The sequence below is a fragment of the Hypanus sabinus genome, chromosome 9, assembly GCF_030144855.1.
Source record: "Hypanus sabinus isolate sHypSab1 chromosome 9, sHypSab1.hap1, whole genome shotgun sequence".
NCBI lineage: Eukaryota > Metazoa > Chordata > Chondrichthyes > Myliobatiformes > Dasyatidae > Hypanus > Hypanus sabinus.
In genome coordinates, this window is record NC_082714.1 from 8404478 (window position 1) to 8423746 (window position 19269).

A 19269-nucleotide genomic window follows, 5' to 3' on the forward strand; every position below is an offset into this window, starting at 1 on the left:
TGCCACTGGGGAGGAGACCCACACTCAACGTCTGAGGAACAGCTTCTGCCCCTCCGCCATCAGATTTCTCACTATTGCTCTTCTGCATTATTTATTAATTTTTGTAACTTGGCAATTTTTATGTCTTGCACTGTACTGTTGCCACAAAACAAAACAAAATCATGACATAGGAGCAGAGTTAGTCAATTCAGACCATCGAATCTGCTCCGCCATCTGATTATGACTGATCAATTATCCCTCTCCACCCCATTCTCCTGTCTTTCCCTTTAACCCTTAATGCCCTGATTAATCAAGAACCTAACAATCTCCACTTTAAATATATCCACTCCCGTCTGCAGAAATCAATTCCACAGATTCACCACCCACTGGCTAAAGAAATTCCTCCTTATCTCTTAAACACAAGAAGCTCTGCAGATGTTGAAAATCCAAAGTAACACACATAAAATGCTGGAGGAACTCAGCAGGTCAGACAGCATCCATGGAAATGAATAAATAGTCAATGTTTCAGGCCGAGACCCTTCTTCAGGACTGAGAAGGAAAGGGGAAGATGCCAGCATAAAAAGGTGGGGAGGGGAGGGGGGGAGGCTAGCTGGAAGGTGAAAGGTGAAGCCAAGAGGATGGCAAAGGTCAAGGACTGGAGAAGAAGGAATCTGATAGGAGAGGGAGGTGGAGAAAGGAAAAGGGAAGGAGGATGGGGACCCAGGAGGAGGTGATAGGCAGGTTAGAAGAGGCAAGAGGTTAGAATGGGGAATAGGAGAAGAGGGGAGAGTGAGGGTATTTTGTTTTACCTGAAGGAGAATCAATATCCATGCTATCAGGTTGGAGGCTACCTAGATGGAATGTGAGGTGTTGCTCCTCCATCCCGAGGGTGGCCTCAACTTGGCACAAGAGGAGGTCATGGACTGACATGTTAGAAATGAAATGGGAATTAATGTTTGGCCATCGGGAAATTCCACTTTTGCTAGATGGAACATTCCCCTAATTTTCAATGCGGAGGAGGCCACATCAGGAGCACCGGACACAATAGATTTGCAGGTGAAATGTTGCCTCACTTGGAAGGACTTTTGGGTCCCTGAATGAGGTAAGGGAGGAAGTGAATTGGCTGGTGTCCTTCTGAAAATCCAAACCGCATGTACTGACTCTCTTTCTCTATCCTGCCTGTTATTTCCTCAAAGAATTCCAACAGATTTGCCAAACAAGATTTCCCCTTCAGAAAACCATGCTGACTTTGACCTATTTTATCATGTTCCTCCAAGTATCCTGAAACCTTGTCTTTAATAATAGATTCCAACATAGTTACAGCCACTGAAGTTAGGCTAACTGGCCTATAATTTACTTTCTTCTGTCTCCCTCCCTTCGTAAAGAATGGAGTAACTTCTGCAATCTTCCACTCCTCCAGAATCTAGTGATTCTTGAAAGATCATCACTAATGCCTCCACAATCTCTTCAGCCACCTCTCTCAGAACCCTGGGGTGAGGTCCACCTGGTCCAGATGACTTATCTACCTTCAGACTTGTCAGCTGCCCAAGCACTTTCCCCTCAGTCATAGCAACGGCACTCACTTCTGCCCCCTGCTGCTCTTGCATTTCTGGCGTTCTGCTGGCGTCTTCCACAGAGAAAACCAAAGACTTGGCCTCCACAGCCATCTGTGGCAATGAATTCCATACATTCACCTCCCTCCAGCTATGGAAATTCCTCCACATATCTGTCTAAAGGGACATCCTTCTATTCTGAGGTTGTGCCCTCTGGTACTAGACTCCCCCACTGTAAGAAGCACCCACTCTCTTTAGGCCTTCCAATATCCAGTAGGCTTCAATGACTTGAATGGCCTAATATGAATGATTTTTCCATAACAGCTGTTACTTTCTACATTCCCATTTGGCCTTTGGGCTTTGTACCTCGGGACTCACCAAGCTCTGGGTTTCGAACCCCAGATTCTCAAACCACTGATTAGATTTTCGGGCCTGGACCCCAGGACTCGCCGATAACAGGTTTGACCTTTGGGCCTTGACTTTTGGATTTGCTCTGCCTTCCACCCCAGTGACATGGAGGTGGGGGGGGGGCGGGGCGGGTGGAGGTTGGTGACTTCTGCCAGTAAGGACCTCTGACTTGAGACACCGGTGTACTCCCACATCCTAAAAACGTACAGGCTGGTAGATGAATTGGCCACAATAACCTGCCTCTAGTGTGCAGGTGAGGGGTAGAAGCTGGAGGCAACCAATGGGAAACTGGGTAGAATGAAATGCAATTAGTGTAGGGTTAGCATAAATGGGAGGTTGATAGCCAGAATGGACTCTGGGCCACAGGTCCTGTTTCTGTTTCTGTGCTATATGTCTTCAATGACTCCAAGTGTATCCCTACAGATCCCGATGACCGTCTTTTCCCCAATTATTCCTGGTTATTTTTAGACTATACTTCTTTTAATGGAAGGACGTAGAGGACAAGAGATTAGCTGGTCTGGTGATATTGAGCACGTTGTGATACCGAAGGATTAACAGTGTAGGTGCTAACAGCCTCTCTAGCTGGCTGGGTGTTAATCAGACTGGAGGGAAGTACACACAGGGGTCAAACTCGCCACTGTCTGTGAGGAGTTTGGACGTTCTCCCTGTAAACTCTCTGATTTCCTCCCACATTCCAAAGATGTACATGGAGAGAAGACGTTTGGAGTAGGGGTTCCCAGTCTTTTTTATGCCATGGAGCCTTACCATTAAGCAAAGAGTCTGTGGATCCCAGGTTGGAAACCCTCTGGATTATTTATTTCACCCTCGCCCAATCACAGGACAATTTACGATGACCAATTAACCTACTAACTGGTACGTCTTTGGACTGTGGGAGGTGACTGCAGTTCGCAGTGTGGTGTTGGGGGTAATAGATAGGGGTGGGGGGGGAAGGGTCTAACTAGAATGGTTGATCAGATTAACTGCCTGGGGGAAGAAATTTCTATGGCATGAAGTTTTAGTTTCCATAGCCCTGTAGCACTTTCCAGAAGGGAGTTTATGGAAAAGCCAGTTTGCTGGGTGGATAGTATCCACAATGATCTTTTTCTTGCCTGCTTCTTTGAGCTAGAGTCATGGAACACTATGGCCCATCTAGTCCGTGCCAAACTAATAATCTGCCTAGTCCCATTGACCTGCACCTGGACAATCCATGTACCCACCCAAATTTCTCTTATATGTTGAAATCGAGTTGGCATGCATCACTTGTGCTGGCAGCTCGTTCCACACTCTCACCACCCTCAGAGTGAAGAATTTCCTGCTCGTGTTCCTCTTACATATTTCACCATGACCTCTAGTTCAGAGTCTGCAGAGAGCGATATGGGTAGGTTAAGTGAGAGGGCAAGGGTCTGGCAGATGGAGTACAATGCGAGGTCATCCGTTTTGGAAGGTAAAATGGAAGATCAGATTATTTAAATGGTGAAAGATAGCAGCATGCTGCTGTGCAGAGGGAATTGGGAGGGCTTGTGCATGAATCACAAAAGGTTGGCTTGCAGGTGCAGCAGGGTATCAAGAAGGCAGATGGAATGTTGGCCTTCATTGCTAGAGGGATTGAATTCCTGAGCAGGGAGATTGTTGCCGCAACTGTACAGGGTACTGGTGAGGCCGCACCTGGGGTACTGTGTGTAGTTCTGGTCTCCTTACTTGAGGAAGAATACACTGGCTTTGGAGGCAGTGCAGAGGAGGTTCACCAGGTTGATTCCTGACTATGAGGAGAGATTGTACTTGCTGGAATTCAGAAGAATGAAAGGAGATCTTATAGAAACACATAAAACTATGAAATAAATAGATGAGATAGAAGGAGGAAAGTTGTTTCCACTGGTAGGTGAGATGAGAACTGGAGGACATATTCTCAAGATTCGGGGGAGTAGATTTAGGACGGAGATGAGGAACTGCTTTTCCCAGAGAATGGTGGATCTGTGGCATTCTCTGCTCAATGAAGCAGTGGAGGCTACCTCAGTAAATATATTTAAGACAGGTTGGACAGAGTTTTGCATAGCAGGGGAACTAAGGGTTACAGGAAAAGGCAGGTAGCTGGAGATGAGTCCATGGTCAGATCAGCCATGATCTTATTGAATTGCAGAGCAGGCTTGATGGGCTGGATGGCCTACTCCTGCTCCTATTTCTTATGTTCTTGCATTATGTGATACAGTCCTACCCAACCTCAGTGGAAAAGGTCCTGGATACATAGCTGGATAAATCCAATCTCTTCTTTCACCTAACTCCAGCAACCACACTGAAACACACAATGCATTAGAGCCAAAGATGAGCGCGGAGAAGGAGAGGACGCATCTTAACGAAGCGTGCAGCCTCGAGAGTATCTATCGCAGGTTCCCTGCGTCCTCGCTGCTGTCAGGATGATTTATTACAGGAACAGCGAGCAGCATTTTGTTTACCATTGTGGTGATGAGATCATTTGACATGAAATGTAAGACCTCACCACGCTTCTCACCCTTTCGTTCCCTTCCAGACAGCAGCTCAAACACCCCGAATTCTGGGAGGGTTCTGGCCAAAGGACTAGCTGCCAGAACCCAATCAGATCAAATTTCTAAGACCCAAGTCTTTATATATTTTTATTTCGAGATACAGTACAATAGGCCCTTCCATCCTCTTGAACTGTGACACTCAGCAACCCAGCTAACCCTCACAGGACAATTTACAATGACCAATTAACCTACCCATGTACATCTTCGGACTGTGGGCAGAATGCCAGAGCACTCAGAGGAAACCTGCATTCTCGTGGGAAAAATATATAAGCTTTCTTACAGATGGCGCCAGAATTGAACTCCGAACTTTAATGCCCTGAGCTGTAATACTGTTGTGCTAACTACTACATTACTGTGGCGCCCATTAATATGTTAATTTCTGTCAGTCCTTTGTCAAAAAAAAACTGTCTCTGAACTGCTTCAGTGCCTACTGTTGTTTTGTTTACCCTCTGGGTTAACAACGCTGGCCATTCAGCCCATCTAGTGCATTCCTCAAGAACACTTCATCAGCCTACTGCTCTCCTGTCTCTACACCCAATGCTGTGCTTGGACATAGTGCAAACACCATCTATAAAATGGCCGATGACCCAACTGTTGTCTGTAGGATGCAAGATGGTGATGAGGAGGCACACAGGAGCGCGATAGATCAGCTGGTTAAGTGGTGTTGCAACTATAAACTTGCACTAAACCTTGAAGGTCAATCCTGAGCCCAGCATATTGATGCAATCATGAAGGTGGTGTGACAGCGACTATATTTCATTAGGAGTTTGAGGAGATTTGATATGTCACCAAAGATACTCTCAGCTTTCCAGAGATGTGCTGTGGAGAGCATTCTAGCTGGCTGCGTCACTGTCTGGTACGGGGGTAGGGAGCGGGGCTACTGCACAGAATTGAAATAAGCTCCAGAGTTGTAAAGTTAGTCTTCTCCATCATGGGCACCAGCCTCTGCGGGATCCAGGATCCATGGAGTGATGCCTCGGAAAGGTGGTATCCGACATTAAGAGCACCCACTGCCCAGGACGTGCCCTGGTCCCATTGCTACCATCGGGAAGGAGGGACAGAAGCCTGAAGGCACACACTCAGCGATTCAGGAACAGCTTCTTCCCCTCTGCCATCCGATTTCTGAATGGACATTGAATGCTACCTCACTACTTTTTAATTTCTATTTTTACACTACTTATTTAATCTAACTATATATACATACTATAATTCATGTCTTGTTTTCTATTATCATGTATTGCATTGTACTGCTGCCGCAGAGACAACAAATTTCATGACGTGTGCCAGAGACATTAAACCCGATTCTGATTCCAATTCTGAGGACCAGACATAAAAGTAATGATGTAACGCTGGGGCTTTATAAAGCATTGCTCAGACTGCATTTGGGGTATTGTGAACAGTTTGGAGCCCCTTATCGAAGAAAGGATGTGCTGGCATTGGAAAAGGTCCAGAGGAGGTCAGATGATCTCAGGATCAAGAAGTTAACTTTTCAGGAGCGTTAGTTGTCTCTGGGCCTTCAGTTGATGCTCAGAAGGATGTGGGGGATCTTTCCCCCAATGTGATCTCTCTCTAATAAAAACAGTACCAATATCGAACTCCACACAGACGGCGGCGGACGTCAGGTCTCCAGGGCTCTACTCTCTTTGCCGCGGTGCCGCCTGGGAGCCACCTAGCTTTCATCCCGTGCTCCCAGAAGCGCTGTGCGAACGAGCATTGTTGTCGTAGCTGGGGGAGTGGCCGGCCCCGGGCGCAGTGGAGCGGCGCTCCCAGGTGCGGTAGTCCTGCGGGGGGCTGCCGCTGAACTTCAGGAGGGGGTGGGCCTCCCTGATGCCGTGGCTCCGTGACTCCCTGCCCAGGGTCAGACCCGTTCCGCAGCAGGGGGAAGCGACCGTCCCCGGCCAAGCTCGCTTCTCGTGCACCAGCTTCCCTTTGCTTGGACAGAAGTCAAAATCTGCTACCTGTGAAACAGAGGACAAGCAGGAGTTAGAAAATCACAGTCAGATATTTACAATACTGTGCAAAGGTCTTAGGCATGTATCTATAGGTAGGGCACCCGAGACTTTTGCACGGTACTGTATTTGCCAACGTGGAGCGGAGAGTGAGTTTGTACATCTGCCGGGAACAGAGGACGTTGGGAATGGCGAGGGTGGAGTGCCACGGGAGGGGTGTGGGACAGGTGGCAGAGACGGAGTTCCAGGGCAGGTGTAGGTGGTGGACACACCCAGCCCTGAGACAACACCCAAGGTAATTTGATTCCAAACAATTAGTGTATTGATCATTACAGAATGTCCCTGTTTCTTCCCTCTCCCTTCCCCTTTTCCCAGCCATGATTCCCCTCTCCCTGCCCCCTTCCCACTCTCAGACCACGACGGAGACCCAGATCAGAATCAGGTTTATCGTCACTCACATATGACGTGTTTTTTTTTTGCCGCAGCAGTACAGTGATAAAATTACTCCAGTACTGTGCAAAGGTCTTAGGCACCCTGGCTAGGTATATGTGCCTGGGACTACATACAAGTCATGCATATAGAACATAGAACACTAGGACACAGTACAGGCCCTTCGGCCCTTTGATTCTGTGCTGTTACACAACACCCATTATCCTGCTACAATCAGAATGCTCAGATACGGGGCAGACGTCTCCCCCCAAAGTCACTGAAAAGCCATCGGAGCATCGGCAAGATAGGAAAGGTGCTACATGAATGCACACCTGCTCCCTTTCTGCCTTTGTCTGCATTTAACAAGTTCAGCGGCATCCAGTTTGTCAAATGCCCTCCCTCTTGGTTTTCAATCTAATTCAAGAAAGGCACCAATTCACTGAGGCCCTCGGTCGGTCGGGCTCGACCATGGATATTGCGTCCTAGCTGTCTACGTTTTACACAGGCCTGGGCAGTACGATATGGAGAGCGAACTGTTGCCCGTGTAGCAGGTTCCGGCTCTCCAGGCAGCTGAAGAGCCCAAAGGGACGGCAGAGACCGATAGTTTGGCAGGAGTTGCCAGTCAGCATTGACCTCAATGTGGGTCTGCCTTAGGGACTCCAGTTCCTCAGGATTTACTTCCCCGTGAGTGGGTAGAGCCGCAAGGCAGCAGAGGTTTGCAATCAGAGTTTTCCTTCTCCTGAGCTGCCGGCCACGGCTGACCAGCCCCACCCGCCCGAAGCAATTTGTTTTAAGATGCCAGTAACCCGCCTTTGCCCCTTTTGTCAGGAGAAAGGGTTCCACTGGGCTTAGTAGTTAAGCCACACGTGAAGGCCAGGAGCTGGACCTGGTTGTCAGAGGCTGTTTGAGATCCACACCATTGGGAGCATTTAATAAATAGTGGGAGCTCGTCTCCATTTCCACCCCCGGCTATAACAACCTTAAGGAACGACTACTTGATAATGTTGGAAATATCTTTACTATGACCATCCCAGACAACTAGACTCCAAACCCTGATTATATCACACTTGCATAAACAACACTATGTAGAAACAATCCAATCGTAAAAATTGATAGTAAAGTCAAATGCCATCTATAAATATGCTGACAATACAATCATTGTTGGTAGAGTCTCAGGTGGTGACGAGAGGGCGTACAGGAATGAGATATGCCAACTAGTGGAATGGTGCCACAACAACCTGGCACTCAACGTCATTAAGACGAAAGAGCTGGTTGTAGACTTCAGGAAGGGTAAGACGAAGGGACACATACCAATCCTCAGAGGGATCAGAAGTGGAGAGAGTGAGCAGATTCAAGTTCCTGGGTGTCAAGTCCTGAGGATCTAACCTGGTCCCAACATATCAATGTAATCATAAAGAAGACAAGACAGCAGCTATAGTTTATTAGGAGTTTGAAGAGATTTGGCATGTCAACAAATACACTCAAAAACTTCTATAGTTGTATCGCGGAGAGTATTCTGACAGGCTGCACACTGTCTGGTATGGAGGGGCTACTGCACAGGACCGAAAGAAGCTGCAGCTTCGGGGAACAATGTCTCAGAAAGGCAGTGTCCTTTATTAAGGACCTCCAGCACCCAGGACATGCCCTTTTCTCACTGTTACCATCAGGTAGAAGGCACACACTCAGCGATTCAGGAACAGGTTCTTCCCCTCTGCCATCCGATTCCTAAATGGACATTGAAGCTTTGGAGACTACCTCACCTTTTCTTAATATGCAGTATTTCTGTTTTTGCAGGCTTTTTAAATCTATTCAATATATGTAATTGATTTACTTGTTTATTTATTATGATTTTATTTTATTGATTTTTTTTTCTCTGCTAGATTATGTATTGCATTGAACTGTTGCTGCTAAGTTAACAAATTTCACATCACATGCCAGTGACAATAAACCTGATTGGGATTGAGTGTCCATGCTCCGGTACAGAAACTGTGTACTAATGAGCAATAAATTGTAGCTAACTTCATTCTCATAATATTGCCTACATGTTTTACAGCGACATGACAGGGTAGACGCAGGGACATAAAGCATAGAACACTACAGCTAATTTCTTAATCAAAACTACGTAAAGCAGCAGCCCAAAGTGGGCCTGTCAAAGCTGTGACATCAGAACTCAGAGGGCTAGGGCACAGAACGTATAAAACATAGAACATAGAACATAAATCAGTACAGGCTCTTCAGCCCACAATGATGTGCAATCTTTTAACCCACTCTAAGATCAATCTAACACCTCCCTCCCACACAACCCAACATATTTCTTTCATCCATGTGTCTATCTAAGCATCTCTAAAAATGTCCCTAATGTATCTGTCTTTGCCACCACCCTTGGTAGGGGTTTGGTAGGAGTTTTCCACACCTACCACTCCCTGTATTAAAAAAAACTTACCTCTGGCATCCCCTCTATACTTTCTTTCAATCACTTTAAAATCACGTGCCCCCCACCGTACGTATCACATCCTGGTTATGCAACCTCTGATGCCAGGCAGACAATCTCTGAAGAGTACTGATACTGGCTGGGGTCGCCCGTCTTGTAAAGACTCTGCCCAGGACAAGGCAATGGCAAACCGCTTCTGCAGAATTTGCCAAGAACAGTCATGGTCATAGCCCATGATCACCCACGTCATATGACACAGCACATAATGACAATGATGGTATTAGCCACGTTCACTCTGGGCAAATGTCTCAGGTTATCCACTCGATTTATGCCTCTTATCATCTTGGACATCTCTGTTAAGCCACCTCTCATTGTCCTTCCCTCCAAAGAGCAAAAAAGCCCTAGCTCTCTCAGCCTGACAAGCTCTCTAATCCAGACAGCATCCTGAATCTCCTCTGCACCCTCTCTAATCCAGGCAGCATCCTGAATCTCCTCTGCACCCTCTCTGATCCAGACAGCATCCTGAATCTCCTCTGCACCCTCTCTAATCCAGACAGCATCCTGAATCTCCTCTGCACCCTCTCTAATCCAGGCAGCATCCTGAATCTCCTCTGCACCCTCTCTAATCCAGACAGCATCCTGAATCTCCTCTGCACCCTCTCTAATCCAGGCAGCATCCTGAATCTCCTCTGCACCCTCTGTAATCCAGGCAGCATCCTGGTGAATCTCCTCTGCACCCTCTCTAATCCAGGCAGCATCCTGAATCTCCTCTGCACCCTCTCTAATCCAGGCAGCATCCTGAATCTCCTCTGCACCCTCTCTAATCCAGGCAGCATCCTGAATCTCCTCTGCACCCTCTCTAATCCAGGCAGCATCCTGAATCTCCTCTGCACCCTCTCTAATCCAGACAGCATCCTGAATCTCCTCTGCACCCTCTCTAATCCAGGCAGCATCCTGAATCTCCTCTGCACCCTCTCTAATCCAGCAGCGTCCTGGTGAATCTCCTCTGCACCCTCTCTAATCCAGGCAGCATCCTGGTAAATCTCCTCTGCACTCTCTCTAATCCAGGCAGTGTCCTGGTGAATCTCCTCTGCACCCTCTCTAATCCAGGCAGCGTCCTGGTGAATCTCCTCTGCACCCTCTGTAATCCAGGCAGCGTCCTGGTGAATCTCCTCTGCACCCTCTCTAATCCAGGCAGCATCCTGGTGAATCTCCTCTGCACCCTCTCTAATCCAGGCAGCATCCTGGTGAATCTCCTCTGCACCCTCTCTAATCCAGGCAGCATCCTGAATCTCCTCTGCACCCTCTCTAATCCAGGCAGCATCCTGGTGAATCTCCTCTGCACCCTCTCTAATCCAGGCAGCGTCCTGGTGAATCTCCTCTGCACCCTCTCTAATCCAGGCAGCATCCTGGTAAATCTCCTCTGCACTCTCTCTAATCCAGGCAGTGTCCTGGTGAATCTCCTCTGCACCCTCTCTAATCCAGGCAGCGTCCTGGTGAATCTCCTCTGCACCCTCTCTAATCCAGGCAGCGTCCTGGTGAATCTCCTCTGCACCCTCTCTAATCCAGGCAGCATCCTGGTGAATCTCCTCTGCACCCTCTCTAATCCAGGCAGCATCCCGGTAAATCTCCTCTGCACCCTCTCTAATCCAGACAGCATCCTGGTGAATCTCCTCTGCACCCTCTCTAATCCAGGCAGCATCCTGGTGAATCTCCTCTGCACCCTCTCTAATCCAGGCAGCGTCCTGGTGAATCTCCTCTGCACCCTCTCTAATCCAGGCAGCGTCCTGGTGAATCTCCTCTGCACCCTCTCTAATCCAGGCAGCGTCCTGGTGAATCTCCTCTGCACCCTCTCTAATCCAGGCAGCATCCTGGTGAATCTCCTCTGCACCCTCTCTAATCCAGGCAGCATCCTGGTGAATCTCCTCTGCACCCTCTCTAATCCAGGCAGCATCCTGGTGAATCTCCTCTGCACCCTCTCTAATCCAGGCAGCATCCTGGTGAATCTCCTCTGCACCCTCTCTAATCCAGACAGCATCCTGGTGAATCTCCTCTGCACCCTCTCTAATCCAGGCAGCATCCTGGTGAATCTCCTCTGCACCCTCCCTAATCCAGGCAGCATCCTGGTGAATCTCCTCTGCACCCTCTCTAATCCAGGCAGCATCCTGGTGAATCTCCTCTGCAACCTCTTTAAAGCTTCCACACCCCTCCTATAATGAGGCGACCAGAACTGAACACAACTCCAAGAGTGGTCTGACCGGGTTTTATCGAGCAGCAACATAACGTAGTGGCTCCTGAAGCCCAACGTACCAAGGTCCAAGGATTCCAGAGAGCTGCAGCGCAGGACGATTTGGCGGTGAAGATTGCTACAGGATACAGTGGGTGCCGCATGTAATGGAGAGCTTGCATAACTCAGAATCATCCATAGGGTGTTGAACAGGACAGCACAGAAACCGGCCCTTCAGTCCTCAATGTTGTGCTAATATAACCATATAACAATCACAGCATGGAAACAGGCCATCTCGGCCCTCCTATTCCTTGCCGAACTCTGAATCTCACCTAGTCCCACCTACCCGCACTCAGCCCATAACCCTCCACTCCTTTCCTGTCCATATACCTATCCAATTTTACCTTAACTGACACAACTGGACTGGCCTCTACTACTTCTACAGGAAGCTCATTCCACACAGCTATCACTCTCTGAGTAAAGAAATACCCCCTCGTGTTTCCTTTAAACTTTTGCCCCCTAACTCTCAAATCATGTCCTCTCGTTTGAATCTCCCCTACTCTCAATGGAAACAGCCTATTCACGTCAACTCTATCTATCCCTCTCAAAATTTTAAATACCTTGATCAAATACCCCCTCAACCTTCTACGCTCCAATGAATAGAGACCTAACTTGTTCAACCTTTCTCTGTAACTTAAGTGCTGAAACCCAGGTAACATCCTAGTAAATCGTCTCTGCACTCTCTCTAATTTATTGATATCTTTCCTATAATTTGGTGACCAGAACTGTACACAATATTCCAAATTCGGCCTTACCAATGCCTTGTACAATTTTAACATTACATCCCAACTTCTGTACTCAATGCTCTGATTTATAAAGGCCAGCGTTCCAAATGCCTTCTTCACCACCCTATCTACATGAGACTCCACTTTCAGGGAACTATGCACCGTTATTCCTAGATCTCTCTGTTCCTCTGCATTCCTCAATGCCCTACCATTTACCCTGTATGTTCTATTTGGATTATTCCTGCCAAAATGTAGAACCTCTCAGCATTAAACTCCATCTGCCAACGTTCAGCCCATTCTTCTAACCGGCATAAATCTCCCTGCAAGCTTTGAAAACCCACCTCATTATCCACAACTCCTCCTACCTTAGTATCATCGGCATGCTTACTAATCCAATTTACCACCCCATCATCCAGATCATTTATGTATATTACAAACAACATTGGGCCCAAAACAGATCCCTGAGGCACCCCGCTAGTCACCGACCTCCATCCCGATAAATGACACCCTATTCTGCACATTCATGTGTCTATCTAAGAATAACTCTGTCGTATCTGCCTCCACCATCACCCCAGGCAGCACATTCCTGGCCTGGCAACCACCACTGTCTGGGTAAGAAAACTTGCTCCTCACATTTGCCCCTTTGAATTTTCTCCCTTTCACATTAAATGCATGCCCTCTGGTCCTAGACATTTCAACCCTGGGAAACAGATGCTGTCTACTCCAACTCTGCCTCTCTCAACCTTACAAGCATTCATTCGATCTCTCCCCAGCCCCTGCTGCTCTAGGGAAAACAATCCAAGTTTGTCCAACCATTTTTAATCCAGGCAGCCTGTTGGTAAACCCTTCCCAAAGCCTTCTTGTAATAGGGCTACCAAAACGGTATGAAATACTCCAGATGCAGCCGAACCAGAATTTTATAAAGCTGAAACATAACTTCCTGACCTTCGAACTCAGCGCCCTGACTAGTAAAGGCAAGCAAGCGCGAGGAAACCTGCAGATGCTGCAAATTCAAGCAAATCCCACAAAATGCTGGTGGACCGCGGCAGGCCAGGCAGCATCTATAGGGAGAAGCACTGCCGACGTTTCGGGCCGGGACCCTTTGTCAGGATTCATGCAGACGCCTTCTTTACCTCCTGATCAACACGTGCAGCCACACAGGTTGATAAGGTGGTAGGTAAATGCCACAGTGGCCATCTATTGTGTGTACTGCACTGCCATCCTGTGGCAGCCCTATGTAATTACAATAGCTGAACATACCCCTGAAGATTATTGTTATTTGTCACATATACATTGAAACATTCTGTGATATGCATCATTTGCATCAACAACCAACAGTCTGGGACACTAGCAAGATGGCTAGTGTCGCCATACTTCCAGCGCCAATATAGCATGCCCACAATTTACTAACCCTAACCCGTACGTCTTCAATCTCTTTATCTTTAACTGGTCCATGCTGTCCAAGATTCCCAGCTAAGCTTGTCCCATTTGCCCACATTTGTCACATGTCAGTCCGAACCTTTCCTATCCATGTACCTGTCCAAGTGCCTTTTAAATGTTGTTAATGTACAGTCCTCAACACTTCCTCTGGGCGGAAAAGTTAGTCTTCCCTCACCACCGTACACCCCATGCCTTCTAGCTCCAGACTTGCCAGCCCTGGGTAAGTCATTCTTTCCTTTCATTATCTTTCAAGTTACTTGGCATGACCAAACTTCGGGCCTGAACTTACCTCAACAAAGTTTTTCCGGGGTCTGTGGTTCCTCACCATGGTGGACAGAATGACAAGCAGAAGCACAGTCAATAGGGTCACACTGAGAACAATGAACCACACCTGGTGAATACCTGTTGGGAGTAAGAGAGGGGGGAGTTAACAGAGTGAGCACAGAAACAGGCCCTTCGGCCCACCAAATGCGTACTGACCAACGAGCTAATCCCGTTCTATTCCCTATGCATTCCGTCAGCTCCTGCACAACCCACTGGTTTGTATGTCTTGGGGATGTGGAAGGAAACTGCTGAGCCTTGAAACTTCAAAACATTAAACAAATTCAAAGGAAGACATGGGAGTCCAGGAATTTGTGCCTGTTGGATCTCTGTCTAATTTCTGATCCTTAGGAGTCTGGAATGATGAGTAGTCTTAATTCTAAGAGTTCAGTTTATTTTAGAGTGCAAACAAATGTACAAAGTGCAATACAGGCAGACAAAGAATGTACAAGGGCCATGGCGAGATAGACTGGGAGATCAAGAGTTAATCTTTAGGGTGGTATGGTAGCATAGTAGTGAAAGTCATGAGCACCAGCAATCAGCATTCAGCATTTGATTCCTGATTATGTCTGTAAGGAGTTTGTACGTCCTCCCTGTAACTGTGTGAGGTTTCCCCCAGGTACTCCAGTTTCCTCCCACCATCCAAAGACATAGGGTTAGGGTCACTGGGTTGTGAGAATGCTATGTTGACACCAGAAGCATGGTGACAATTGCGGGCTGCACCCAGCACATCCTCAGACTGTGCTGGTCATTGATGTAAATAACGCATTTCACTGTATGGTTCAATGTAAACGTGACTAATAACATTAATCATTGGCATCCGTCACTAAGGACTCTCACCACCCAGACCAGGGGTACCCAACCTGGGGTCCAGGGACCCCTCGGTTAATGATAGGGGACCATGGCATTAAAAAGAGGTTAGGAACCCCTCTTGATCTAGGAGATGCCCTCTTCTCATTACGACCTTCACGGAGGAGGTACAGGAGGCTAAAGATGCACATTCAATGTCTTAGGAAGAGCTGCTTGCCCTCCCATCAGATTTCTGAATGGACAATCAACACTACCTCACTAATTTGCTCCTTTTGGTTTGTACTAGGGATAGTCAGCATGGCTTTGAAAGGCGTAGGGCATGCCTTGTGAGCCTAATTTAATTCTTAGAGGAAGTAACGAAACAGAACGTTAAAGATATTGTGTAAAGAATGTGAGGTGTATGGATTTTAGTAAAGCATTTGACGAGGTTCCTCACAGTAGGCTCATTTTGAAAGTCAAGAGGCTCGAGGGAAAGATGGCGGTGTAGATTCAGGATAGGCAGAGGGTGGTTGTAGATGGAGTATTTTCTGCATGGAGGTTGGTGACCAGTGGTGTTCTGCGGGGATCTGTTCTGGGACCCCTGTCTTTTGTGGTTTTTATAAATGGCTTGGAAGAGGAAGTGGAAGTGTGGGTTAGTGAGTTTGCAGATGACATGAAAGTTGGTGGTTCTGAGGATGGGTAGAAGGTTGCTGTAGGTTACAAAGGGACATGGACAGGATACAAAGCCAGCTTGTGTTGTGGCAGATGGAGCTCAACCCAAAAATCTGAGCAGTGATTCAGTTTGGAAGGTCAAATTTCAAATTAGAATACATGGTTAATTCTTGAGGAGAAATAGAGAGATCTGGGGGTTCACGTCCACAGATCCCTCAAAGTTGCCGGGCAAGTTGATAGAGTGGTTAAGCACGTGTATAGTGTGTTGGCAATTCGTTAGTCAGAGGAATGAGTTCAAGAGCCTTGAGGTAATGTTGCAGTTCTATAAAACTCTGGTTAGACCACACTTAGAGAATTGTGCTAGAGGAAGGATGTAGACATTTTAGAGGGTGCAGAGGAGATTTACAAGGATGCTGCCGAGATCAGAGAGCAGGTACTACGAGGAAAGATTGAGTAAGCTGGGGCTTTTAGCTTTGCAGAGGAGGATGAGAGATGACTTGATAGAGGTGTACAAGATGATTAGAGGCATACTGTAGGTCGAGTGGACAGCCAGAGGCTTTTCCCCAGGGTGGAAATGGATAATACAGGGGCCGTGAGTTTCCTCTGGGTTGTCCAGCTTTCTCCCGATATAGGTTAGTAGCTTGACTGATCATTGTAAAGTGTCCTGTGATTACGCTAAGGCAGGGGTTCCTAACATTTTTATGCCATTGACCCCTACCATTAACAGAGGAGTCTATGGACCCCTGAGTTAGGGTTAAATCAGGGTGGTGAGGTTGCTGGGAGGTGCAGCTTGATGGGCCAGAAGGGTCTGTGCCACACCACGTCTCGATAAATAAATAAACAGACACATAAATGATAAATCAACAAACAAATAAATACATACAGTAACTTTGAGGTGTTGGGCGGGGGGAGTATAGAGGGGTCTTTTACACAGAGAGTGCTGGGTGCGTGCATGGTGCTTCCAGCGGTTGTGTAGAGGCAGGTACATTGGGGACATTTAAGAAACTCTTACATGGATGATTGAGAAATGGAGGACCATGTGGGTGGGAAGGTTAGATTGATTTTGGAGTAGGTTAAAATGTCAGGAAAACATCGTGGGCCACATTTTCTCACTGCTAAGGACAGAAGTTCCCATCTGCTTCAAAAGGGCAGCAATTATATAAGTGCCCAAGAAGAGCAGGGCGAGGTGCCCTAATGACTATCGACCGGTAGTGCTCTCATCTACAGTGAGGAAAAGCTTTGAGAGGTTGGTCATGGCTAGAATGAACTTCTGCCTCAGCAAGGACCTGGACCCACTGCAATTTGTCTCTCGCCACAATAGCTCAACAGCAGACGCAATCTCAATGGCTCTGTGCACGGCCTTAGATCACCTGTACAATACAAGTACCTATGTCAGGATGCTGTCGTTGACTATAGCTCAGTGTTTAACACCATCACTCCACAGTCCTGGCTGATAAGCTACAGAACCTGGGCCTCTGTACCTCCCTCTGTAACTGGATCTTCAACTTCCTAACTGAAAGACCACAATATGTGCAGACTGGTGATAACATCTCCTCCTTGCTGACGATCAACACTGGCACACCTCAGGGGTGTGTGATTAGCCCTCTGCTCTACTCTCACTATACCCATGACTGTGTGGCTAGGCATAGCTCAAATGCCATCTATGAATTTACTGACAATACAACCATTGTTGGTAGAATCTCAGAAGGAGACGAGAGGGCGTACAGGAGTGAGATATACCAGCTAGTTGAGTGGTGTCTCAGCAACAACCTGGCGCTCAATGTCAGTAGGTTGAAAGAGCTGATTGTGGACATCAGAAATGCAACATGAACCATCCTCATTGAGGGGTCAGAAGTGGAGAGAGTGAGCGGTTTCAAGTTCCTGGGTGTCAAGATCTCTGAGGATCCAACCTGGTCCCAACATATTGATGCAGCTATAAAGATGGCAAGACAGCAACTATACTTCATTAGGAGTTTGAAGAGATTCAGTTTGTCACATAAAACACTTTAAAACTTCTACAGATGTACCGTGGAGAGCATTCTCACAGGCCGCATCACTGTCTGGTATGGGGTGGGGGGGGGGGGGGGACGGTGGCGGAGGCTTCTGCACAGAACGAAACTACAGAGAGTTGTAAAATTAGTCAGCCTCCGTAGTATTCAAGACATCTTCAAGGAGCGGTGCCTCAGAAAAGCGACTTCCATTATTAAGGATCCCCATCACCCAGGACATTCCCTCTTCTCATTACTGTCAGTCGGAAGGAGGTACAGAAGCCTGAAGGCACACACTCAGCGATTCAGGAACAGCTTCTTCCCCTCTGCCATCCGATTCCTAAATGAACCTATGAACACTACCTCACTTTTAAACAATATATATTACTTCTGCTTTTGGAATATTTTTAATCTATTTTATATATAGACTTAACAGAATTGATTTTTTTCTATATTATCATTGAACTGCTGCTGCTAAGTTAACAGATTTCATGACACATGCTGGTGATAATAAACCTGATTCTGATTCTGTGTTCCTCTGTTACATGTTCAATTTATTTTTTATATGTATTTCTGATTTAATGTATAATATTTTTATGTATTGCACTGTACTGCTGATAGAAAATAACAAATTTCACAACATACTGTGATGATAAAACAGATTCCCTTACACAATTAAGGAATTTCATTGCACCGCGTGGTGTGTGGGACAATAAGCTCATCCGAAACTGAGTCACTTTCAGTTCCTTGATTTGGTCAGCCCTTAAAAATCCCCATGTAGTTTGAACAGTTCCTTGTCCGATGAGCTGGTGCTGTCAACGGAGTCCTAATGAAGGGTCTCGGCCTGAAACGTCAATTATAAACTATCCTTACGTGAACGTTGCCTTGACTCAAGCCTTACTGCAACCTCCACATCCTCCAGCGTCAAGGAAAAGATCATTTCTTCAGGCCGCAATGGTATTTCATCAAGAAGTGTAAACGCTCGCCTCCTGTACTTGGGTTGCAGTTCACACCAAAGTCAAATTCAAAATAGTGTTTCTATCAAAGTACCCTACGGACAACTACACGATCCATAGGGTCGCCATGAGTGGATGGTGTCTGGTGGCACTCAACAGTAACACATATGTCACCTTAAACTACCAGGAGATTCATGGATGAAAGGCTGGGGGAACTCAGCAGCACCTATGCCATGGATACCGGTACCTGAGGACTTGTGGACCCCAGGTTGGGAACTCCTGATGTAGAGGCACAAAGAGTGAATGTTTTGGCCTGAGACCCTTCATCAGAACGGGGAAGGAATTTCCACTTCTCGACACCTAGATTCTTTGTTCCTCTCCATAGACGCTGCCTGACCTGCTGGGTTCCTCCAGCATTTTGCGTGTGTGGCTCTGGATTTCCAGCCTCTGCAGGATCTCCTGTGCTTCGGATTAGCCCCTAGAAAAGCAGAAGTGGAAGTGGTCGAGATCGAAGTCAGTCTCCTCCCGAGGCCGTGGAGAGTGACTGCACATGGGTGGGACGGCAGGGCACAGTCCCACGCGAGGCTGCTGACTCTGTCAGGCGCCTCTGGTCAACTGGTGTAGTCACACGCCACAGAAACAGGCCCTTCAGCCCACCACAGGATTTACAGGAGATCCAGCATCTCGAGCAAATTTCTGTGGAGAGCTTTCTAACTGTCTAGTATGGAGAAACCACCGCACAGGATTGGAAAGAAGCTGCAGAAAGATGCAAACTTGGCCAGCTCTGTCATCGCCTCCCCAG

At 47.2% G+C, this 19269-nt stretch overlaps 1 protein-coding gene across 1 annotated transcript in view; it reads right to left on the bottom strand.

Moving 5' to 3' along the window:
• Positions 1-4561: 4561 nt before the first annotated feature.
• Positions 4562-19269, bottom strand: part of tmem130 (transmembrane protein 130) — a 28399-nt gene continuing 13691 nt past the window's right edge. Inside the window, exons 7-8 of the mRNA XM_059978625.1 lie at positions 14031-14143; positions 4562-6438 (exon numbers count right to left, since the gene is read on the bottom strand). Of these exons, the coding sequence (XP_059834608.1) occupies positions 6157-6438; positions 14031-14143 (395 nt within the window). The 3' untranslated portion in view covers positions 4562-6156. The remainder of the gene's footprint in view (positions 6439-14030; positions 14144-19269) is intronic.